The sequence below is a fragment of the Squalius cephalus genome, assembly GCF_949319135.1.
Source record: "Squalius cephalus genome assembly, chromosome: 18".
NCBI lineage: Eukaryota > Metazoa > Chordata > Actinopteri > Cypriniformes > Leuciscidae > Squalius > Squalius cephalus.
This window is the reverse complement of record NC_137139.1, coordinates 18889053-18913801: the sequence shown is the minus strand read 5'-3', so window position 1 is coordinate 18913801 and position 24749 is coordinate 18889053. Positions and strand designations below refer to the sequence as shown.

Below are 24749 nucleotides of genomic sequence, written 5' to 3'. Positions count from 1 at the left end.
ATGCGGGTTTAAGTCATTACAAATGAAACTGTACCTGGAAGAAAAGGTGTGGAGAGGCTCCTGTCAGACTGCACTGATGTTGCTAAGTGTTTTTGCAAAATGTGCATTGTTTTTCTTCTCACTCTTTTCTTTCTCTATGTCTCTTGACAGGATTCAGATAAGTGCTTTATGTGTAACTCTCAGGAGCCATACGATGCCTATAATCACAGAAACAGCCACAGGGTGGAGAATGTCATCTATCAGAGAGACCGCAGAGGAGAACTCACCTGGTGGCAGTCTGTAAATGGTGTGTGAGAATGTGTTTTTTGAGACCGAAAGCCTGAAAGCACATAATGGTTTTTTTTTAGTTTTTTTTTTAAGATTTAAAAAAGAATATATATATATATATTGGTAACATTTTATTTTAAGGTGATGTAGTTACATGTTACTATATGTATGCACTATAACAGTAAATTATGCAAAATTACAAGTAACTAACCCTAAACCGAACCCTAATCCTAAGTAATTCTACTACCTAAAAGTTATGAAATTCATGTTCATTTTTTAAATAAGCTTTTGTTTTCACTCAGTAGTTTATAATGAAACATTTTACGAATTCAATTGAATACTTGTAGTTTATGAATGTTTTTTTTTCTTTAATTTGTGTGCAGGAGAGGAGAATGTCAGTATTCGACTAAATCTTGAGGCAGAGTTCCACTTTACTCATCTCATCATGAAGTTTAAGGTGTGTATATAAATGGATTTCAAGTGTAACACGTCAAGTTTCAAGTTTTACATTAGCAATTTAATTGAATAAAAGTATTTATTAATAAAAGTGAAACAAGCCTAACTGTAACCTTCTGTTTGCATCTCCACAGACGTTTAGACCTGCTGCTATGATGATTGAGCGTTCTTCAGATTTTGGCCGTACATGGAGGCCATATCGCTACTTCGCCTACAACTGCACCAAGACTTTCCCCAGGGTTCCTGCCCACTCTCTTCGCTTTATTGACGAGGTCATCTGTGAGGAGCGCTACTCTGACATTGAACCGTCCACTGAGGGAGAGGTGAGTGTGAGCTGATGGTATTATGGATGTGTTTCAGTCTGTTTTAATGTTACTTTTGGATTCAGCGTTCCCACTATATGACTGTATTATTTTTATTTTAGGTCATCTACAAAGTGCTGGATCCTGCGATCCATGTCAAAGACCCATACGGTCTTGACATTCAGGGTTTGTGCAGTACAGTATTTTTTTTTTTGCCATGTAACTGTTTTGTGGAATATATTTTTTATTATTACACGGCTCTCTGAAATACTTGTCAGTCGAGACATTCTGCGGTCAGTTATTCCCTGATCTTGCCATCTTGTACCTCAGTTATCGACTATCCTGTAATAAAACTGGAGGACTTCAGTAGAAATCGTATGCATATATTGTTGAAATGTCCGTCTTTTTGCTAGAATGATAGTTTTGTAGACTGTAATGAATTATAAGATGACAAACAGGTAAGATTTAAAAAAAGGTTTCTTCTCAAATCAATATTTCATGTCCCCGTAATGTGGTGAAAATCTGTGTAATAAGTGATACATTATCCCTTAAATCTTTTTTTAACTTGATCGTTCATCCAGATGCAAAGCTGCTTTCTAGCAACTGTTTTTCTTCACAGAAGCTTTGCGTTTAATGAGCTAATAAAATATTTCAACTCAAATCAATATTTCGCATCTTATTTACAGTAACACTTTTATGTTAACTTGTAGTTATACTTTACGTGTAGTTACTATAGTAATAATAGTAAACCTATAGTAAGTATGCTACATGTAGTTAAATAATATTACTCAGTAGCCTACTTATTTGTTACTTAATTAATTACACTAACAACGTCTCCTTAAAATAAAGTGTAATCTTATTTACTTATTTGACAAGTAGCCGTGTAATAAGCAGAATAATGTACATCCAGTCAGTTGTTTTTGCAAAATAAACCCCTTCAGGGTGATACAAGACCCCTCCACTTCATTCTGATCACCCTTTCGAGTTTTATCTTGCTATTAAAAACTGTCTGGATGTACATTATCTATTACTTCAAATATATATTTGTCTCTATTGCAATGGAATTATTAATGGTTAACTTGAGAGTAAAATCGGCTTTAGCAAGTAAATAACTCACATTTACTGTAGCAAGTGTTCAATTTGGACCCTGTTCACAGTACTGCAAGTAAAGCCGCTGCACAATCTCCCCTCAGATTTGTTGCGGATCACTAACTTACGGATAAACTTCACTAAACTGCACACTCTGGGCGATAACCTGCTTGACCGCCGTCCTGACGTGCTGCAGAAATATTACTATGCGCTGCATGAGCTGGTTGTGCGTGGGAGCTGCTTCTGCTACGGTCACGCGTCGGAGTGCGCACCAGTACCTGGAGTGACCACTAGGGATTCAGGCATGGTGGGTGTCTGCCAGATTGATTTGTAGTTCTGATTTCAAAGAACAATTTATTATTCTTTGATGGATTGTGAATGAAGCACACTATTTAATATATCCTACTCTTTTGATCCGACAGATTCATGGACGTTGTGTGTGTAAGCACAACACTGTGGGATTAAACTGTGAGCTCTGCAGAGATTTCTACCATGATGCACCCTGGAGGCCCGCCGAGACTGATAACGCACACACCTGCAGGGGTAAGATACACATGCATGTAGAGGTTCAAGAAAATCTTAATTAAAATGTCAACAAAAAAATCTTAATATGTGACTTTTTTAGAATGCAACTGTAACGGTCACTCCAATCAGTGTCATTTTGACATGGCGGTGTATCTGGCTACTGGAAACGCCAGTGGAGGCGTGTGTGACAACTGTCTCCACAACACCATGGGCCGCAACTGTGAGACCTGTAAACCTTTTTACTATCAGGATCCAGCTAGAGACATCAGAGACCCGGCTGCATGTGTCTGTAAGTTGTTCATGATAATCTGCTGAGAAAAAGCCTTTCAATGGGACTTTTTTGTACATGGTTTCTCCTACCTGTTGTTCATGTTGTTTCCTGTGTGTGTGTGTGTGTGTGTAGCCTGTGACTGTGACCCTGTGGGCTCTGTAGAGGGAGGAGTTTGTGACAGTCATACTGATCTGGATCTGGGTATGATTGGTGGTCAGTGTCGCTGTAAGCAGAACGTCAGGGGTCAGCGCTGCGACTACTGCAAAGAGGGACACTATGGACTCAGTCTTGACAACACACTGGGATGCCAGCGTAAGTGTTTGTATGTGTTTAGTGGATGTTTGAAGTCTGTTCTCCTCAAGTTCACACAGGTGTAGTTCATCAAACATTTGTGGTATATTTCTTAAATATAAATTCTACTTGGTTTAATGGAAAGACATTCATACATTTTGTATGCTTAAATATACTTATGCATTTTTTGATCCTGAGACTTCCACAGAAGTGACCAGTTTTTTCTATTATTGATTGCTATCAGGATGTGAAGAGAGTTTCAGTATAACAAAAAGTGTTTATGAAAAGCATTACCCTATCTTTAAGTGTGAAAATAACTTTAGGGGCCTCTGTATGTGACATTTATGTGTTCCATGTATGTGTATGTCATTGGCAGCATGTAACTGTGACCCCCGTGGCATCACCATGCTGGGGGCCCCATGTGATCAGATCAGCGGGGACTGCTCCTGCAAAAGATACGTCACTGGTCGCTACTGCAATCAGTGCCTGGTACATGCCCTCTCTCTCTCTCTCTCTCTCTCTCTCTCTCTCTCTCTCTCTCTCTCTCTCTCTCTCTCTCTCTCTCTCTCTCTCTCTCTCTCTCTCTCTCTCTCTCTCTCTGTGTTACAATTCTCTCTCTCCCAATAAACCATCACATTCCTTTTAAATCTTTTTTTTTTTTAAATGCCTGTATGTATTTTTGTTTGTGAACAGCCTGAATACTGGGGACTCAGTAATGATCTGGCAGGTTGCAGACCCTGTGACTGTGACTTTGGTGGTGCAACCAGCAGCAGGTGAGTCAATGATGTCAGTCATTGCATTTAAATGAGTGTATTTACCCTCGATTAGCAATAAGGAAGTGTCTGGTATCTGGGTGTAGTTTTGATATACCAAAATTAAAGTCCAACGTTGTTCTGGGATTTGATTAGCATTGGTACTAAGGTCAAAACTCTTTAATTTGTTTAAAGAATTGAACTAAACGGAAGTGCCGAACTGCAAGGTGGCCCTTGATTTGAAGAGATTTCAAGATATCTATGACAATTGTGAATAAACCTTTTTCCCTTTCACCTTCAGATGCATGATGGACAACGGTCAGTGTGACTGTCGGCCTCATCTGATTGGTCGGAAGTGTTCTGAAGTGCAGCCTGCGTTTTTCTGTGCTTCTCTGGATTATTACAAATATGAAGCAGAGGGAGCTATAGGTCACTCCCCTGATGATCCCGCTCTTCCTGTGAGTAATGCTCATTCATATAAGCACCTAATACTTGCATTTTAACAATTTTGTTGTTTTTTCTTTTGGCAGACTAAACTCCTAAACTTCTTGTCATATTATAAGGGTACTGCTATAAATCTTCCCATTGTTATGAATAAGTGTCTGTTCTTCTCTTGGATGTGATGCTGGTATCATGGGCCATGGAAACAGGATCCTGCACATAGATCTAGAGAGAGTAATTTGTGTATGTCAGAGAAAGAATTCCCTGATTTTTGGGTTCAGTTGGATCTTTCAGCCCCTAACATAACTAAATGTTGATGTAATATGTTAAATGTAAAACCGTCTCATTTGTCAGTTTACATTCATGTGAGTTAAACCCTCAGGTACCTTCACTTCCGCTGCACTGTAACACAAAACACTCAGAGCCGCATGCCTATCTGATACCATCATATCTTCTGAGTCACAATGGGTTTGGTGATTTAGCTTTGGTTAAAAAAAAAGTTCCCCCTTAGATCAATATTTTTACTTCTAGTTTGTCTTCCAATTTCCCAGTTAAAATTAATCATTTTAAAAAATCATTTATATTTATTTTTTTAAAGCATGACTCTATCATAATTTAGTGAGGTTTTTCCAGATCCCTCCGCAGGAACTCAGACTGACAGTGCTGGTTGTCCAGACACACTATATCATACACAAACAAACCCACATACGAACTGCAGAATGCTCACGGGTCCACAGCTGAAGTGACCCAGAATAAGATCAAAGAGCAGAAGAGATGCCAGCCCGTCAGTGCGAGTTATTAATGCCCACCAAACACACACCAGAACTGTTTGGTTCACACAGTCTCTCACTCTCTCGTCCATCATCATTACAGTTTACGCTCTCACTGCCTGCCACCTCACTCACTTCTTTCAGAAAGAGTGTCAAGTTGTGCTCTGCTTTTGCATTTGTGCTTGGAAAGACATTTTTATTGCCTACTGTATAGAGCACAATATTCTTTAAAAGTTTCTTTCTAGCATTATAAATGCTTGTCACTTTTGAGCAATTGAATGTTTCCTTGCTGAATAAAAGTATTAATTTATTTTTTTAAAATCATACTGACCCCAAACTTTCATGTTTGGTCTAATTTCTTGTGCAGTCATAACTTTCAAAATGGAAGGTCAAGCTGAGCACATTGCATTGTGGGATATAATATCCCATGCAATATGCTCTGGTTATGTAATGCACATTTGGAAATGTGCTTACTGTGTGCACAGTATAAATAATGCATATTGGAAGAATAGTATACATAGGCTACTGCATACTAGAAGATTAGTATGAGATTACTCTAGACATACTGTCGACGTACTCTGTTTTCCAGAGTATTCATGTTATCCAGTATAAATAAATGTTATATCTTGAATATTAAGGTGAGCACGATATGTGTGCTTGTTGTTTAGGGCAATCCGAGGCCTCAGGCAGAGACCGACTGTGTGCAGCATCTCAACTATCAGCTGAGAAGACACCGCCGTCACCGTCACATCGCCCAGCAACAGAGGGCAGCACTGAGACGGATCCGACAGTTGCAACAAACAGTGAGTTTCCCTTCAGATAACTCCACCTCCACCTTTATCAGCTGCTATACCTTAAACTGCTGTATCCTTTTTAATATGAGTCTGTGTCTGTTTTCAGCCCAGCGTGAGCATAGTGCACAGAGAGAGACAGCCGGGTCAGATGGTCACATGGACCGGGCCGGGCTTCGCTCGGGCTAAAGATGGAGCTGGCCTAGAGTTCACCATCAACAACATCCCTTACGCCATGGAATATGACATCATGATCCGATACGAGCCAGAGGTTTGTGGTCATTGTTTCGGAACATGGTCGCTGAATACTAGCTGGTAGATCATCTTTAACCTGCCAAACAAACAACAACCAGCTGATCATACCATCTATTAGTAATGGCCATCTTGCACCAGTTTAGACCAGCTAGAATCCAGCTACCATGTTCCAGAAACATAGATTCCAGTTTAATTTGGTTCAGTGTCTTTTAATAGTTACTTAAAGGAACACTCCACCGTTTTTTGAAACAGGTTTTATTCACCTTCTTTCCTACATTTAGATAGGTGGGCAAATGCATTTTTGTCTCAGTGCATGCATTGTTTTAGTTTGACAGGGTCGGCGCTAGCTTAGGTTAGCATAATGAATGGAATCCTTTGTTGCCAGCTAGCATGTCCTGAGTAAAAGTGATATCAAATTTTTTTAAAACCCACCTAATTACTTCTTGTGGCCTGCGTATTCACAACAAGTACAAATAGTGATGCAGATTAACACTAGGCGATTTCCTATGCAGATATTGACTTGGGACTATATTAGGGGGAAGCACAGGCGAAGCACTGCTACTTGGGCGCAGAGATATCACGCCCAAGTAGCAGTGCTTCGCCTGTGTTTCCCCCTAATATAGTCCTTAATATATAAGTCAATATCTGCCTAGGAAATCGCCTAGTGTTAATCTGCATCGCTATTTGTACTTGTTGTGAATACGCAGGCCACAAGAAGTAATTAGGTGGGTTGTTTTAATTTTTTATATCACTTTTACTCAGGACATGCTAGCTGGCAACAAAGGATTCCATTCATTATGCTAAGCTAGCGCCGACCCTGTCAAACTAAAACAATGCATGCACTGAGACAAAAATGCATTTGCCCACCTATCTAAATGTAGGAAAGAAAGTGAATAAGCCCTATTTAAAAAAACGGTGGAGTGTTCCTTTAAAGGGATAGTCCACTCAAAAACAAATTTTCATTTTCTCACCCTCATGTTGTTCCAAACTTTATGACTTTCTTTCTTCTATGGAATGTAAAAGAAGATATTTTGAAGAATGTTGGTAACCAAACAGTTTATTTTCCCATTTACATTCATTATATTTTTTGTCCATACAATCAAAGTCAATGGGAACCAATGATTGATGACAGATGACAGATGAACTACATTTTTGGGTGGTCTATCCCTTTAATAAATATCCCATATCTAAAATTTGATTTAAAATCAATAATTTTTATAATCATTTTGTCTGTTCTTTTTGTTTGCATGCAGTCCACAGAGGACTGGGAAGCTTTAGTGAGCGTGACATCCCTGAATTTACCCACAAGTCTCCGCTGTGGAAACATGCTGCCCACAGAGCAGATGTACACAGTCACAATGCCCCACCACAGGAGGTAATATCATTGTGTTTATTTCTGTGTGTGTCCTTGTTTACCTGACATATCATGAATGCTTTGTTTTTGGATGCAAGTGCACATTCATATTTCTTTGTAAGCACTTCTTGCATAGTTTTGCAAGTGTACTATTATGTATAATGTACAAAGTACTATTTTATTATAGCCAACCCTCATTCCATGGCAGTTGTTTTGATCTTTTTCCTGCATAGCTGAGTTTTTAGGTGCCATTGCAATCTGACTCTAATCTGATTTCTGGCCTCGTCCCAAAACACAGGGAATGCAGGAGCAAATTAGACTCTGTCAAAAGCTGCATCTCTTGAGCAAAAAAAAAAAAAAAAAAAGATATTGGGAGAAAGTGAGAGAAACAATAAAAATAAAGGAGCGATGGAGTCAGGTGAGCTCAGGAAGTTCAATCTGGATATGTTACTGGTCTAAGTCTTTCCATGGGGAAATAAACCCCAGGCAGGAGATAAGACTTCACAGATATTATCAGGCTGGTGGAGCTGCTGTGTAACTGTGGGTAACTAAATAAGGGTGGATGTCTGGTGCTTGAAAGGGATTTGAATTAATTTTGTCAACATAGGAAAAGGAAGCAGCTGTATGTACTAACTGTCAGGGTCAGAGTCGTGTGCTTCACCCTTTTAAAGCTGGTTTAATATACTAATAGTTTGTCAATATAAATAATAATCATATCTATACTCTATAGTACATGCATATTTCTGTGATATAGGCACTACTAAGATTTTTAAAGAATTACTTTATTTAGCAGCCAAGTATGCATTCAATTTATCAAAATTAAATACATTTATAATGTAACAAAAGATTTCTATTTCAAATCAATGTTATTTTTCATCAAAGAATCCTGATTTTTTTTTTCATAGTTTCCACAAAAAAGCAGTGTTTTCAACATTGATAATAATAATAAATGTTTATTGATCATCAAATCATCATATTAGAATGATTACTGAAGGATCATGTGAAACTGAAGACTGGAGTAATGATGCTGAAAATTCAGCTTTGGAATAAATTACATTTTAAAATATATTCATATGAAAAGGTTTTATTTTTTAAATTGTAACAATATTTAAAAATATGAGTGTTTTTTGTATTTTTTATCAAATAGTGATTTTCTATTGTGTTTTTATTTTAAATAGGAAAACTACTGTATGATTATGGTTTATTTAAATAGATCAATGTCAATTTATGTGATAACAGTTATTTATAACTATTTACAAGCTTAAATTAGACATTTAAGGTTTTTATTGGAACCCATTGTATATGCCTACCTAGACTTGTCTATCTTAGTCTATTAATACAGATAGTCTACAAGATAGTCAAACAGTAAATGACCATTTTCGAATATTGTTAGTGATGGCATATAACTTTTGACAGGTACATTGAAATGCCAAGGCCCTTCTGCTTTGAACCAAACAACCAGTATGTGGTGTCCATCCGTTTCCAGCGCCACGGCGTGTCTCACCGACATCTCACCGCCTTCATTCTGATAGACTCAGTAAGGATCTTCTCTCATTTACCATTATCAGTCATTTACACATTATGTTATTAAATGCTTGAAACTAGGAACGCCTGTGATGCAATTTCCTAACCACAGATAATACAAGTGCTGCCCTCTGCTGGTGGGTGAAAAGTCTTTGGTGAAAAATGCTTATATGTCTCTCTCTCTCTCTCCTTACAGCTTGTGCTGATACCCAGGTATGAGGAGCTTCCTGGTTTCCAGGGTGACGACGGCCCAGACGAGCGTCGACGGCAGGAGATGGAGGTCTACATGTGTTTGGATTCCTTCACGACCCTGCCGATGCCTGCGCTGGCGGAGCTGTGCACTACACTCATCTGCAGCATCTCTGCTATCATGCACAATGGAGCCCTGGGTGAGTCACTGTGATGGGGTCAAAGGATAAATGACTCTCCTCTGTGTCTTGTCAAAACAAGTCACATTATAACCCATCCATTCCTTTTTCCTTCAGATAAATCTCATACTGTTGTTTAGATTCTTATGAATGGCTTCCTAAAAAAGTGATCTTTCTGCAGCATGTCAGTGTGACCCTCAGGGTTCACTGAGTGCAGAGTGTGACAAAGTCGGAGGTCAGTGTCACTGTAAACCCAATGTTATTGGCCATCAATGTGATCAGTGTGCACCGGGGACGTACGGATTTGGGCCATATGGCTGCGCTGGTGAGACACTTTTTTTTACAAATTAATATACATTTATAATGTCAAAATATTTTTTTTATATTACACTTTAATGTATGTTTATATTGTAACTGTATTTTTTTTTTTTTTTACAAATGTTATTTTAAGAATTAGATTAAACTTGACACATTTCTCATTGTCTCTCACTTCTCTTTCTCTGTCTGCAACAGATTGTGACTGCCACTCTCAGGGCTCTGTAGGGCATCAGTGTGACCCTGTGACGGGTCAGTGTCCGTGTCGGCATGGGGCGATTGGCCGCCAGTGCTCAGACTGCCAACCAGGTCAGTGGGGATTTCCCAACTGTAGGCAGTGCCAATGTAATGGCCATGCAGAGAGCTGTGACCCTGAAACAGGCGCCTGCTATGAGTGCAGAGACTACACAGCTGGACAGCTGTGTGAGAGGTGAGAAACAGTACACTGACTACATCAATTAGACCAAATCAATGTGACGAATTACATTTGGGTCACTGATTTAAGTCACAATGTAATGCATGCTTTGTAAAGGAGGATGAGGCAGTTACAAACTATATATCAAGTACAACAGTGAATTATTTTAAAAAGCTAGTTAATTTGAATTAGAATTTATTTTAAAAGGGACAATGCACATTAATTAACATGAGCACTCAAGTCCATCATGTAAATGTGCCATATTTAGCCATACAAGCTATTTTTCATCTGTAGTCCCTGTTTGAATGAAACAGGGTAATTAAATAAATATCAATACTTCTTATTAGATATTGAACGCAAACCTTTGAACGGTAGGTTATTTTTAAAAACGAAGTTAATGCTTTTATCAAGCAAGAATGCAATAACTTGATCAAAAGTGACTGTGAATAATTTCAATTTCTATTTCAAATTAATGCTGTTCTTTTTGACTTTCTATTCATCAAAGAATCCTGAAAAAAAAAAAAAGAATTACGGTTTCCACAAAAATATTAATCAACTGTTTTCAACATAGATAATAATAAGAAATGTTTCTTGAACAGTAAATCAGCATATTAGAATGATTTCTGAAGGATCATGTGACACTGAAGACTGGAGTTATGATGCTGAAAATTCAGCTTTGCCATCCCAGGGATAAATTATATATTACAATAGAAAAGAGTTATTTTAAATTGAAATATTATTTCACAATATTACCATTTTTACTGTATTTTTTATTTAATAAATGCAGCCTTGGTGAGCATGAGAGACTTTCAAAAACAACAAAAGTAGTGTAAAAATATCAAAAACAAAACATATTGCTAAAAATATAATTTTTTAATAAATAATAAAGTATGGTATGATACTAATAGACACTTAACACCAGGCTGCCCTGTAAAAAAACATTTACGAGACAAAGTCATTAGAAGTAAAATTAATAAAATGTTGTTCTGTACAGAAATTAAATTGGTTATTCTGTCCTTTCTTTAGGTGTGTAAACGGGTTCTATGGTGACCCAGTATTGGGTTCTGGTGAGCACTGTCGCCCCTGTCCGTGTCCAGGACACCCTGACAGCGGACACTCCAACGGAGCTTCCTGTCACGCAGACTATGCCTCTAACCAGATCCTCTGCCAGTGTCGTGAAGGATATGCAGGTAAAATACAGTCAGTAAATCAACAGTTTTTGATTCTAATTTAGTAGGTTAACTGACTGTATCCTGTCTCAGGTCCTCGCTGTGATCGCTGCGCTTCTGGTTACTATGGTGATCCTGAGCAGCCTGGCGGGGCATGCAGGCCATGCCAGTGCAACGGGAACATTGAACACCAGGACCCAGAGTCATGTGACCCACGAACCGGCCAATGCCTCAAGTGCCTGTATAACACTGACGGCCACTCTTGCTCTGAGTGTAAATTGGGTTATTATGGAAATGCATTCGCCCGGGACTGTAGGCGTAAGTACAGTGACTTAAAACTTTTAAACTGTGAATGAATTAATGCATTTAAATCTAATTCTGCACTCTGTCTCATCCTGCAGGCTGTACTTGTGTAACTGCTGGCACTTTACAGGGCTACTGTACTGATGGAGTATGTCACTGTGATAGGCAGACTGGACATTGCCCCTGCAAACCAAACATCATTGGCCACAACTGTGACCAGTGCACCCCCAAATACTGGAACTTCGGCTCGGACTTTGGATGTGAACCCTGTGGATGCGTCCAGCCAAATGCCCTCAGCACCCATTGCAATATGGTACAGTATGACCTGTGCTATACAGCATCTTTCTTTATATTCATATCTTTATTAAACCTTTATTTTATCAAGGATCTCTCAAGATTAAAACCTTGAGACAAGTGTGAAATGGCAGGATAAAACCTTACAATAATAAACAAGCATAAACCAAGGTATAATATGACATAAAGAGATGTGACTATACTTTGCCAAGGACTCCCAAATGTGATGAAATATTAAAATTGGTGTGTGATAAAGTGTTACTAAGCTTGACATTTTAAAAACATCAACAAATGTTGTTTGCAAAATGTATTAATCGATTTCTATATTATCATTATACTAAGGCTAAACCTAATTATTAATATATTATTTACTTTCTATTACATTTACAATTTACACTACCATTCACAAGTTTGGTGGTAGTTTTTTTTTTAAACTTTCTTTTATTCAGCTGGGATACATTCAATTGGTCAAAAGTGACAGTAAAGACATTTATAAGGTTACAAAAATGTAACTTTTCTCACAGGTTCCACAAAAATATGAAGCAGCACAACTGTTTTCAACATTGATAATAATAAGAAATGCTTCTTGAGCATAAAATCAGCATATTAGAATGATTTCTGAAGGATCATGTGACACTGAAGACTGGAGTAATGATGCTGAAAATACAGCTTTTACATCACAGGAATAAATTACATTTAAAATATAATCAAATAGAAAACAATTGTACTGTTTTTAATTGGTGAGCATAAGAGACACCAACTATTGAATGATAGTTTATCTTGCAAAATAATATAGATTTAAATTTAAAATATAAACTTAAATGTAAAAACAAAAACAAAAAAACACTAGAATAGATACTCAAATAATATTACTACATTATTTATTCACTACCTTTAGACTTAAATTATGATAAAATTATTTAAATTTAAATTATGTGATAATTATTTTAGTTTTATTTAAATTTAAATGTTTTAATTGTTGTTGTTTTTTGGGCTTATTTAATTTATTTCCTTTTTTAATTCATTTTTTTCCACTTGAATTTGAGTATGTTTTCCGGACTTAATCATTTTTGCAATTAGTTAAAATGGCCAAATATACTGTTAATCTCTCCTCCTTTTTCTACTCCCTGTTTCTTTTCTTCTGTCTCTCTTTGTACCTGTAGTTCAGTGGCCAGTGTCATTGTCAGCCAGGTTTTGGAGGACGGCAGTGCAATGAGTGTGAGGCGTTCCACTGGGGTGATCCCAGAGTACAGTGTGAAGGTGAGTATTGCACATATACTTCTAACTCCTCTTCTTCTCTGTGTCAGATCATTAGTGGTTTATCTCCCTCTGATCAGAGTGTAACTGCCACCCCCTGGGGTCCGAGACGGCTCAGTGTGACCGCGTAACAGGTGAGTGTGAGTGTAAGGAGGGAGCTTCAGGACGTCGCTGCGACGAGTGCGCCCGTGGCTTTACCGGAAACTTCCCCAAGTGTGTTCCCTGCCATCCCTGCTTCCAGCTATGGGATGATGTTGTGTGCCAGGTCCGCCGAGATCTGACCCACATCAAGGATGTCATTGCCATGATTCTTGAGAAGGGTGAGGTGCCCGGAGTCAGTGACGGCCGCATCCATGAGCTGGAGAAGAAGCTAGCACAGGTTCAAGATCTGATCAAAGATGGAGACCAAGAGGGAACCTTTAACTTAATCAGCCAGGCTATTGATGACTTGAGGTAAAGCCTGCACACAGTGGGAAACACTGTCAATTTCATTACACTTTATAAAGACATTTTGAATCGTCAGATTTGTTTGTGTCACTTACATTAGCAAGGGTTACTGTACATTTTCATTCTTCCAATTGAATTTAAACCATGCATTATGTGGCAAAAGCTGTTTTATTTTTCAACAAGCTTAATTTTTGTGTTATTTTGTACATTGCTTGCACGTTAAATGATGGTATTCACGTTTTAAATGAACATGATTTCAGAGCAGAGATCGCTTTGACTGATGGGCGTCTGATGGGTGTGATTCGGGAACTGAATGTGACGGCAGACCTTGACAAAGCTCTGAAACAAGACCTAACTGCACTGGAGAAAGAACTGAAAGACTTGAACAATACGCTTCACCAGTTGCGCAGAGGGCTGGAGAACTACGTCACTGCTGGAATGGCAGGTAAATTAGTATTTCTTATCGAGTATTATGCAAATAAACACATGAAATCAAAACTGACCAATGACAATGATTTTGTTCCAAAGAATAAATGATTTGGCCTTGTAGTCTTTTCAGCAAAATTAGGCTATTGGATAAAACTAACCAATAGCCAAATAGCTATTTGGATATTATTTTAGTAAGCTCTCATTCATTATGACTTCATTATGACATTTAACACACTTTTCTCCATCCAATTTATAGAAATCAATAAAACCTTTAATTTTTCTTTTGTTGAATATCCTGTTTATTAAGGTATTAAAATAGGTTTGCAAAAGCCTGTTCACAATTTTGACGTCCTTTCGATAGATTTTGCCTAGGAAAATGTGCATAAAAACTATAGATTACACCAGCGCCTGCTCATGACCAGACCTGCTTTTCATTCACCATCATTTTGTCAAAAACATTTAACCCACGTTGATGTCTTTTGTCATTATTCTTTTACAGAGCAATTTGAAAATGTGCGCAAGTACTACCAGAGTTCACTGAATTCAGAGCAGCGCTGTAACGCCTCCGTATACGGACCCCAAAGTCCCGTGGAACAGTCTCAAGACACACGTAACCGTACCGAAGCCCTGCTGAAAGAGAGAAAGAACAGCTTCCTGCGTACAGTTGCTGCCAACAATAGGTCTTTGTCTGAACTGAAGGAAAAAGCTCACGAGATAGACCGAAATGTCCGTCATCTCAGCAACAAGGTAGAGACTTTGGGCAAAACTTTTGGCTTGGGACCAGTAGAGAACTGTTAGCTAGATCAGTGACGCATCCTTGTTTCTATTATGCCTTAAGGTATGTGGTGGCCATGGCAATGCTGAGGCAAATAGTAGCTGTCCTGATAGCCCTTGTGGAGGAGCTGGTTGTCGTGACCATGACGGTGCGCTGAAGTGTGGAGGAAAAGGATGTAATGGAACCGTTGGTGCCTCAGTGACGGCCCTGGGCCACGCTGATGATGTTCATAAGAACCTGACCACTGCCAGCGAGGAGTTACAAACCATGGCTAAAAAGGTAAACAGGTCGAGCATGTGCAGTGTGTGTGTGCTGAGAAAAAAAGCCTGAAATAATCTCTGCTTACATCTCAGCTTCGAGACATCGCCACACTCACCCAGACTGTGAAGACTCAAGCGAAGGACACTCTCGATAAAGCCCAGAGCAAGAAAGATCTCTTTGAGAACTCCAACAAGATACTCAAAGACTTCATTCAGAAGATTCGAGATTTTTTGAATGGTCAGTGATTGAGTGATTATGTGTCAATATTGTTGTAGTGTCGGGAAATGCAAAAGTTTGCAGTCTGTAAGATTTTTTTATGTTAATGTCTCACCAAAGCTGCATTTGATCAAAATTACAGTAAAAACAGTAACATTGTAAAATATAATTACAATTTAAATGATTTCTATTAGAATATATAGGTCACCTAATATATATATAAACTCACCTAAAGGATTATTAGGAACACCTGTTCAAGTTCTCATTAATGCAATTATCTAATCAACCAATCACATGGCAGTTGCTTCAATGCATTTAGGGGTGTGGTCCTGGTCAAGACAATCTCCTGAACTCCAAACTGAATGTCAGAAAAGGAAAGAAAGGTGATTTAAGCAATTTTGAGCGTGGCATGGTTGTTGGTGCCAGACGGGCCGGTCTGAGTATTTCACAATCTGCTCAGTTACTGGGATTTTCACGCACAACCATTTCTAGGGTTTACAAAGAATGGTGTGAAAAGGGAAAAACATCCAGTATGCAGCAGTCCTGTGGGCGAAAATGCCTTGTTGATGCTAGAGGTCAGAGGAGAATGGGCTGACTGATTCAAGCTGATAGAAGAGCAACTTTGACTGAAATAACCACTCGTTACAACCAAGGTATGCAGCAAAGCATTTGTGAAGCCACAACACGCACAACCTTGAGGCGGATGGGCTACAACAGCAGAAGACCCCACCGGGTACCACTCATCTCCACTACAAATAGGAAAAAGAGGCTACAATTTGCACAAGCTCACCAAAATTGGACAGTTGAAGACTGGAAAAATGTTGCCTGGTCTGATGAGTCTCGATTTCTGTTGAGACATTCAGATGGTAGAGTCAGAATTTGGCGTAAACAGAATGAGAACATGGATCCATCATGCCTTGTTACCACTGTGCAGGCTGGTGGTGGTGGTGTAATGGTGTGGGGGATGTTTCCTTGGCACACTTTAGGCCCCTTAGTGCCAATTGGGCATCGTTTAAATGCCACGGCCTACCTGAGCATTGTTTCTGACCATGTCCATCCCTTTATGACCACCATGTACCCATCCTCTGATGGCTACTTCCAGCAGGATAATGCACCATGTCACAAAGCTCGAATCATTTCAAATTGGTTTCTTGAACATGACAATGAGTTCACTGTACTAAAATGGCCCTCACATTCACCAGATCTCAACCCAATAGAGCATCTTTGGGATGTGGTGGAACGGGAGCTTCGTGCCCTGGATGTGCATCCCACAAATCTCCATCAACTGCAAGATGCTATCCTATCAATATGGGGCAACATTTCTAAAGAATGCTTTCAGCACCTTGTTGAATCAATGCCACGTAGAATTAAGGCAGTTCTGAAGGCAAAGGGGGTCAAACACAGTATTAGTATGGTGTTCCTAATAATCCTTTAGGTGAGTGTATATATATATATAAAAAATGACAGGAAGTATTATTATTACAGGAATTTTCAGCATCATTACTCCAGTCTTCAGTGTCACATTCTAATATGCTGATTTGATGCTCAAGAAACATTTCTTATTCATATCAATGTTGAAAACACTTGTGCCACTTCGTATTTTTGTGGAAACCGTAATACACGTTTTTCAGGATTATTTGATAAAATAGAAAGTTTAAAAGAACAGCATTTATTTGAAATAGAAATCTTTTGCAACATTATAAATGTCTTTACTGTCACTTTTGATCAATTTAAAGCATCCTTGCTTCATAAAAGTATTAATATCTTTTAAAAAATAAAGAGTCTCGGTCTGGCACTGATCGCTTGGACATACTGCAAAATGTCATCTTTTGTGTTCTACAGAAGAAAGACAATCATTCAGATTTGAAATAACACGAGGGTGAATAAATTTAAATGTTTGCACAACCTGTCATTTTAAAATGTTTAATTATGATAAATGCAAAATATCATGTGCAATAAATTTTTAATAGTACAACTCATGTTATATTCACGTTATATATAGAGGAGGGAGCAGATCCGGAAAGCATTGAAAAAGTGGCCCAGCAGGTTTTGGCGATCTCCTTGCCAGTCAACAGGACCGTAATGAACAACATAGTCAATCAAATCAAAGAAAACATCGACAACCTCACCAACGTGGAGGAGCTGATCAACCACACCTCAGAGCAACTGGCCAAGGTCAAGGATCTGCTTAAAAGAGCACAAGATGCAAAGTAAGTGAGAGAATGTTGTTTACGCTTTTACACAGAAATCTGTATTCCGTCAATGATAATTTGTGTGTGATTTTGTGTTTGCCCAGGTCACAAGCTGAAGGAGTGAGCAATAATATCAATAAAACTAAAGAAGCACTTGAAACCTCTCAAAGTGCTATTAAGAAAGCTGAAAAAGAAATGACCACAGCCTTGGAAAACCTCAAAAATGCCCAGAACATCACTACCACGGTAAACCTGATACTCCATTTATATAAATATGCTTATAAACTTACACTTCCATTCAGAAGTTTTTGAAAGAAGTTTCTAATGCTCAACTGGGCGGCATTTATTTGATCAAAAATACAGTAAACAGTCATTTATTCCTGTGATGGAAAAGCTGAATTTTCAGCATCATTACTCCAGTCTTCAGTGTCACGTGATCCTTCAGAAATCATTCTAATATGCTGATTTGCTGCTCTAGAAAAATGTCGTCTTCTTCTTTTATAAATGTCTTCAAGGTTGCTTTTGATCAATTTAATGTGTCCTTGCTGAATAAAAGTATTCATTTCTTCTTTTTGTTTTAATATTGACCCCAAACTGTAGTGTATGATCTGATCTAATCTCCTTTCTCTCCCTCTCTCGGACAGGTTGACAACAAACTCTTAAATTTAAACAACAGCCTCATGGGTGTGATGATGCGATTGACCAATTTGTCGAATGGAGTGGATTTATTGAAGAATAAAACGGAGCAGAACAGGGAGATGGCAAAAGATGCCAAAGCCCAGTCGGACAATGCAACTCAAGAGGCTGCTGGACTTCAAGAGGTCTGTGTTTGAGTGTGAACATCTGGCTGCATTTGTTCAGTTCTTCAGGCATTAACATCATGTTTGTGTTTACCAGGAACTGACAAATGCTGAGAATCTGTATAAGGAGCTTAAAGAGAAAGTAGACTCAGTGGGAGGAACGGGAGAAGGTAATGTTAGCCAGAGAGCCATAGAGATGAAGAAAGAAGCAGAGGAACTGCTGAATAAGGCCACCATGGACATGGAAACCCTCAGAAGTATGTGTCCGACTGCATTAAACACTTACTATAGTAAAGCACTGGAAATTTATGGCAGCTAAAATGAACCTATGAGCATTATCATTAAGCATTTACAGTATGTGTTATTTATACTGTCATTTTGCTATTAAACTTAATTCTGAGTTATTTAAATATATTAGTCTGTATTTGGCTCTTTTCTCATCTCCTCGTTTTTTTCTGTTTGCCTACTCTGAAGAACTGGAGAGAAAGTTAACCAAGAACGAGCTGAAGATGCAGAATCAGCGGGATGAACTGGCAGATCTGGAGAAAAACGTTACAGACATCAAAGAATTTATCAGATTAAAAGTCATGGGCTACAATAACTGTCAGTAGGAACTGTAAATAAATGACAAAATCCTGGAATCAGTTGATCCTCTCAATCGCCCTCTGTGTGATTCACATATTGTTTAATTATGACCCAAATTGCTATTTCAATAAGAATCAACAACTTTACTACATAATTTTTATGACATTGATGACACTTCAGAATGAAGCACTTGTTCTTATTGTCATGATCTTTTCAGGTGTTGGAGAGCAGGAAAACAAACTGCAGATCACCTAATATGCCAAGTCTCGTTTGATGTCCTTGAGTCACCAACACATTTTTTTTTTGTTCTTATTTTGTGGAAACTAGCTGACTGTCGGCTTTGAAACATACAGTGAAACAGAACCGTCACTTATGTTACACACTTAATGTTAACGGTATCAGTTAATTCATCTTTATGAGTTATTTTTTCGATGAATTCAGTGTTAAATTCTTTTTTTTTTTTAAATAAGCCAATCAAATCAGACCACAATTTGAGAACCACTGTATTAAATAAACTGTTGTGTAACCTAGTATTGTTCAAAATGTTGGGGTCAGTAATGTTTTTTTTAAATATATATTTCTTTTATTCATCAAGAATGCAATAAACCGATCAAAAGTGACAGTAAATACATTAATAATTATTACAAAAGATTTTTATTTCAAATAAATGGTGTTTCTTTTAACTTTCTATTCATATAAGAATAACAAAAATATATATATTGTTTCCACAAAAATATTAAGCATTTATTCTAGCATTGATTATAAAAATAAATGTCTTTCAGTACTGGATTAAAAAAAATATATATAAAAAAGAAAACAGTTCTTTTAAATTGATATTATACTCACAATATTGCTGTTTTTTTCTGTACTTTTGATCAAACAAATGTACCTATGGTGAGCATGTCTTTCAAAAATATTTTTTACAAATCTTACCGACTCCAAACTTTTGAACGGTGGTGTACATAGACACAATGAAGTGCCTAACACCATGTCATATTTTTTATATTGTGTATAAAACATATATGAACACATTAAACCTTTGATATGGAATTTAAAAGTTGTTCTGTTTTATTTATATGAAGAAACAGACACAGCTATTTTATGAATTACATCTGATCTACAGGAGAGGGCGATAGAGATGCTAGAAAACTGGGGGACATAATTACAATGAAACATAATGTTTATGATTCTAATGTTTGCCTATTAACTTCTTTATCTTTGCGTTATGCTTTCTGTTTTGGCAGGTCATGTTCATTTGTAATCCTGTCTGTGTTTGGATCAGTGGCTTTAGTTGACCCTGAGCTAAGCTTTGATTCATATCATACCACAAAATCATATTTGTTTCACACTATATTTTTCATTCCTCTTGACTGTCTTCTCCTTATAGTTCTATATTGTAGCCTACATTTCATAGGAAACGATGTTTAACAAATCGCATCAATAAACAGGCTATATCCTGTTACTGGAGGTCTCTAGGTCTGGCTTGAATATCACTGGTTGAAATAAGTTACTAATAAAATCATTTTGTGAGCTGTACTCGCATAACCAGACAATGTGTAACATGAAGGTCTTTCATTTGTTATTTGCATTAATATTTAGTCTTCATTGTTGCTTAAACAATCATGCAGCTTTCCTTAACACAATTTAAAAAATGAATACAGTGGTGTGTAAGTTTTACTACTATTACTTACTGTTTATTGTGAGCGTCCTTTTGATTCAGTTTTGAGGAGCGCGCGCATTCCTGTTCGACTACGCGCGTTCATGTGCAGGGCGCTCCGGAAAACAAGTAGTGGATTATTTTTTTCCAAGACACTGAGTGGAATTCCCTGTTCCCTGAGGACCATGTTGCTTTACGATTCGCAGGAATCACTTTACTCCAGCGAATGTTTTCCATCAGTCATTTCCACAGCTGTAACAGGACTTCAGAAAGTCCGTCTGACTCTGATATCGCCCAAAGTCTCATTGGCTTGACCATCGACAATATCACAGTAAACATGTGAGTACTCGCTTCCAGCATTATTAAAGAAATGCGTACGTTTGCGTTTTATTTCTGACGTTACTAAAGGTTTTATGTGAAAGTAAGGTGAAGTTGTGTGACTGCTGAATAGTGATTTTTATATTTTAGAGGCGCGCGGCAGCAGAAGGGAGCTCATCATAAAGCGCACCATGCGCGCGCTTCTCGTACTGTTCATCTATGGTAAGTGTAGCTTGAATAGTGAATCAAATTCTTCATGATATGCTTTTGTGGTTTTGTACTGTTACTAGAGCAAGAGTGTCAATAATGTAGTTATTTTTCGTAATATCTTATATTTTATCTTCATGCTAAATATGTAAATATGCTTTGTACAGATGTTAAATGGATTATGATTTTTTTATTTTAATTTGATTTTTTCCCGGTGCAAGTGCCTCTGTTTTTCTATACCGCTTTTGAGAGACAGCTGTTTATTTTATTTTAATACTATTATACATTTTGCCAGTTGAAAATCTCTCTTCTTTTTTTCCATATATTGATATGCAAGTGTTTCGTAGCCTATTTGGCACTCATAGTGGGCCAGACTGATAGACTTTATGTATGTTTAGATACACTTTTGGGGCCAGAAGTATTAACCTTAAGCATAGGTCTAATACCTCTCCTAAACCTACAGTATGAATGTATAGAAAGTAACTCGTACATTCTTTGCATTTAGATGTGTATGCAAGTTTAACCATTCACCAAATGTCTTTGTGCCTGACCCCACACAAGACCCGTGAATCCTTTGCACCTGTTAATATAATTGAAGTCTACTCTATTGATGTCTCAGTAGACTCGGCTCAGTTGACTTGTGATGCTCCACACAAACAATGAGTCTGAAGGAAGGCTCTTTCTCAAAGCCAAAGGTCTCCAGACCATGTTATTACCCCCCTCCGGCATCCAATTAGCTTATTTGCTTATTTCCTCTGTCTGTCTAGTTCAAGTTGAAACAAATTTACAAGCATACTTAAAGGTAAACAAGAGGTCAGCAGGTTACAGAGAGGCCATGTGTTTTGGATTAATGAGTGACGGTTCTTCACTCATTGAATTAACTCAGGTTCTCTCATCTTTGCAATAGCGCTAACCAAATATATGCATCCTTGATTGTTCTTTGGTAAATTAGGCACACCTTTTGTATATGAGTCAAAATCTGCTCATTCGAGAATACCGACCTTCACATTCCCTTTTTCTCAACTTTTTCTTTCTCAAATCACAACTGGGAGTTTGCCATTATCTGAATGACCTTCAGTGGGATTGTGATTAGAAATAACAAATTAAAGTGAATGAAATCAATTCTAGCAAAATAGAACATTTACACGATCTTATTAAAATGGTTTATTGATGGTGCATGTTGATAAATTCAGTGGTTTAGTAGGCTAAGAGTTTTATTAGCTATTTGAATAAAAGTATTTAATAATTTGCCAATAATGAAGCACACGTTTTGACAGATTTCCTACACTTTTTACTGTTGTCTTTCCTCCTTCTGGTGTTAAATCTAAATCTAATCTCCTAATAGGCAAGTAATGCGGTGAACGGATGAAACATCTGTCTGACATCAGAAAGTTTCAGAAGTCATTTTTGCAGTTCAGTTTTAATAAATGAGATTTTTAGACTTGAAAGGAAGGTTTGAGTTAGATTAAACGCTTATTTTAAAATATTAGGAAATTTGATTCCTCGTGCCTTGATTCCAGAAGCCACAGTGAGGTCAATATCCAATTAGAGGAATTGTACGTATTACTTTGTATGTACTGATAAGAGTCACAGTCTCGTTTCCATATATATCCAGACCTCACTCATTAGTGTCCTCATTGTATTTACTGTGTTCCATGTCTTTCTTTATCATTTAGCGTTACTGTCCAGCTGTTGTGCGCTGTAAGTTTTGTGTAAGTGATGGGCTCCAGGGCTCGGTAGGAGCCTCTGTGTCTGAGAGGATTGATAAAGCTGGAGAGAATGTGGAGGTGTCAGAGGCAGAGCAGTGGGAGTGTTATTTTTGGTGAGCCTCTAATGAAAGTAGCGGGTTTGTAGGAGGCAGACAGCTGATGAGGAGATGCTCTTATTTAGTTGCTGTCACATTTATCGTCTACTGCCTGTCTGAGTTTAATTTTAAAGGCCATTGAACTGTTCACGGATTGTTTGACTGCGACAACGTTGTTCACAGACAGAGTTAATTTAAGTTGATTGTGGATAGAGTTGGCCCACAGATATTGTTGGAATTGTTTTAGAAATGATCATGAATTTACCATCATTGATGTTGTTCATGATTTTGCATATGCACGGTTGTAATTTACATGCAGGTTTCTTCTGCTTGCATGTTTGGACCAGTAGCCCTGTCAACATTTTCATTAGCCCAACATAAAAAGTGCATTATATATATATATATATATATATATATATATAGGCTATATATAGGCTATATATGGGCTATATACAGTATATGCTAATAATGTCTGATACCACTAGATGACCTCCTGTGATATTTGTGTGAATGGGGCATATAATTTGTGCCGACCAATCACAATTAAGAATTAAGCACTTTATAATTGATAGAATTGATCATTTGTGTTAGAGGACCCTACAATTCCATCATAGACTTTCTCCAAAAATCATGTAATAATCCATTCAAGCTGTCTATTCATCTTCAGAGAAAAAAAAATGAAATAAAAAGAAAGCCTTGATGAAAAGAAGATGAAAAGCCGTAAGGAACCTTTGTTCACAAGTTTCATCTAAAGCTTTGGTGCAATGTGGAGGAGAGGAATAGAAGAAAGGACTAATGCGGGGGGTGGAGAGGTGGTGAAATGAAAGGCAAAGAAACGTGTCTGTTTACACGAGTTGAGTTGAATAAGATTTCTGCCTCAGGGAAAGAGATTTCTAAAGAGAGAAGCGCCAGACAGTCATGGCCAAAAGTATTGTCTGTGACATAACTTTTGTGTTTCGCAAAATTTTCTGCTTCTGTGTTTTTAGATTATTTTTGACATGTTTCTATGGAAAATGATAAGAATTTTATCATTTTTAAAGGCTTTATTTGCAAAAACGGTAACACTGTACAATAAGGTTCATTAGTTAACATTAGTTAATGTATTAACTTACATGAACTAACCATGAGCAATACATTTGTTACTGTATTTGTTAATCTTTGACTGTTAGTTAATAAAAATACAGTCATTCATTGTATGTTCATGTTAGTTAACAGTTCATTGAACAATTTTTTGATTTTAATAATGGATTAGTAAATGTTTAAATTAACATTAACAAAGATTAATAAATTCTGTAGAAGTGGAGTTCATTATTGGTTCATGCTAATTAATGTAGTTATCTAATGTTAACTAATGAACCTTATTGTAAATTGTTACTGGAAAAACATTAAATATGCAAACAGTCAATATTTACAGTGTTGACCCTTCTTCTTCATAACTTTTGCAATTTGCTCTGGCATGCTGGATATCAGCTTCTGGGCCAAATCCTGAGTGATGGCGATCCATTCTACCCTTATATGTGCTCGGAGTTCATCACAATTTTGCTTGTCTTTACTCACCTTTTGAGGATTGACCACAGGTTCTCTGGGATTAAGATCCAGGGAGTTGCCTGGCCACGGATCCAATATTTCAATGTAATGATCTCCGAGCCACTTCATTATCACTCTTGCCTTGTGACATGGTGCTCCATCAAATTGCTCCTGGATCGTTGGGAGATGTCTATCAAACGTCTTGCAGGACGTATTGACATCATTCTTTATTCATGGAATTTTTTCGTCATTGTTTACTCACCCTCATGTTGTTCCAAACCCGCATGATTTTTATTCCTTCTGGTCGCTCTTTTCCATGCAC

General features: G+C 37.6%; 2 protein-coding genes across 5 annotated transcripts in view; both read left to right on the top strand.

Moving 5' to 3' along the window:
- lamb2l (laminin, beta 2-like) overlaps positions 1-20463 on the top strand; it is a 42759-nt gene extending 22296 nt beyond the window's left edge. For all 3 annotated transcript variants that reach the window (XM_079848790.1, XM_079848792.1, XM_079848791.1), the window contains exons 4-35: positions 151-286; positions 651-724; positions 858-1046; positions 1148-1211; positions 2219-2421; positions 2537-2657; positions 2740-2928; positions 3043-3222; positions 3578-3690; positions 3895-3974; positions 4255-4411; positions 5833-5967; positions 6065-6226; positions 7464-7585; positions 8981-9101; positions 9285-9477; positions 9638-9781; positions 9970-10201; positions 11213-11376; positions 11449-11673; positions 11757-11971; positions 13116-13212; positions 13290-13662; positions 13917-14101; positions 14585-14832; positions 14924-15139; positions 15214-15358; positions 17340-17547; positions 17634-17775; positions 18174-18350; positions 18427-18586; positions 18804-20463. In XM_079848790.1, the coding sequence (XP_079704916.1) occupies positions 151-286; positions 651-724; positions 858-1046; positions 1148-1211; positions 2219-2421; positions 2537-2657; positions 2740-2928; positions 3043-3222; positions 3578-3690; positions 3895-3974; positions 4255-4411; positions 5833-5967; positions 6065-6226; positions 7464-7585; positions 8981-9101; positions 9285-9477; positions 9638-9781; positions 9970-10201; positions 11213-11376; positions 11449-11673; positions 11757-11971; positions 13116-13212; positions 13290-13662; positions 13917-14101; positions 14585-14832; positions 14924-15139; positions 15214-15358; positions 17340-17547; positions 17634-17775; positions 18174-18350; positions 18427-18586; positions 18804-18940 (5307 nt within the window). In that variant the 3' untranslated portion in view covers positions 18941-20463. The remainder of the gene's footprint in view (positions 1-150; positions 287-650; positions 725-857; positions 1047-1147; positions 1212-2218; positions 2422-2536; positions 2658-2739; positions 2929-3042; positions 3223-3577; positions 3691-3894; positions 3975-4254; positions 4412-5832; positions 5968-6064; positions 6227-7463; positions 7586-8980; positions 9102-9284; positions 9478-9637; positions 9782-9969; positions 10202-11212; positions 11377-11448; positions 11674-11756; positions 11972-13115; positions 13213-13289; positions 13663-13916; positions 14102-14584; positions 14833-14923; positions 15140-15213; positions 15359-17339; positions 17548-17633; positions 17776-18173; positions 18351-18426; positions 18587-18803) is intronic.
- Positions 20464-20725: 262 nt separating this feature from the next.
- lamb2 (laminin, beta 2 (laminin S)) overlaps positions 20726-24749 on the top strand; it is a 36872-nt gene continuing 32848 nt past the window's right edge. The window contains exons 1-2 of one of the 2 annotated variants that reach the window (XM_079848793.1): positions 20726-20910; positions 21040-21111. In XM_079848793.1, coding sequence (XP_079704919.1) covers positions 21081-21111 — 31 coding nt within the window. In that variant the 5' untranslated portion in view covers positions 20726-20910; positions 21040-21080. The remainder of the gene's footprint in view (positions 20911-21039; positions 21112-24749) is intronic. The other variant, XM_079848794.1, reaches the window with a different exon arrangement.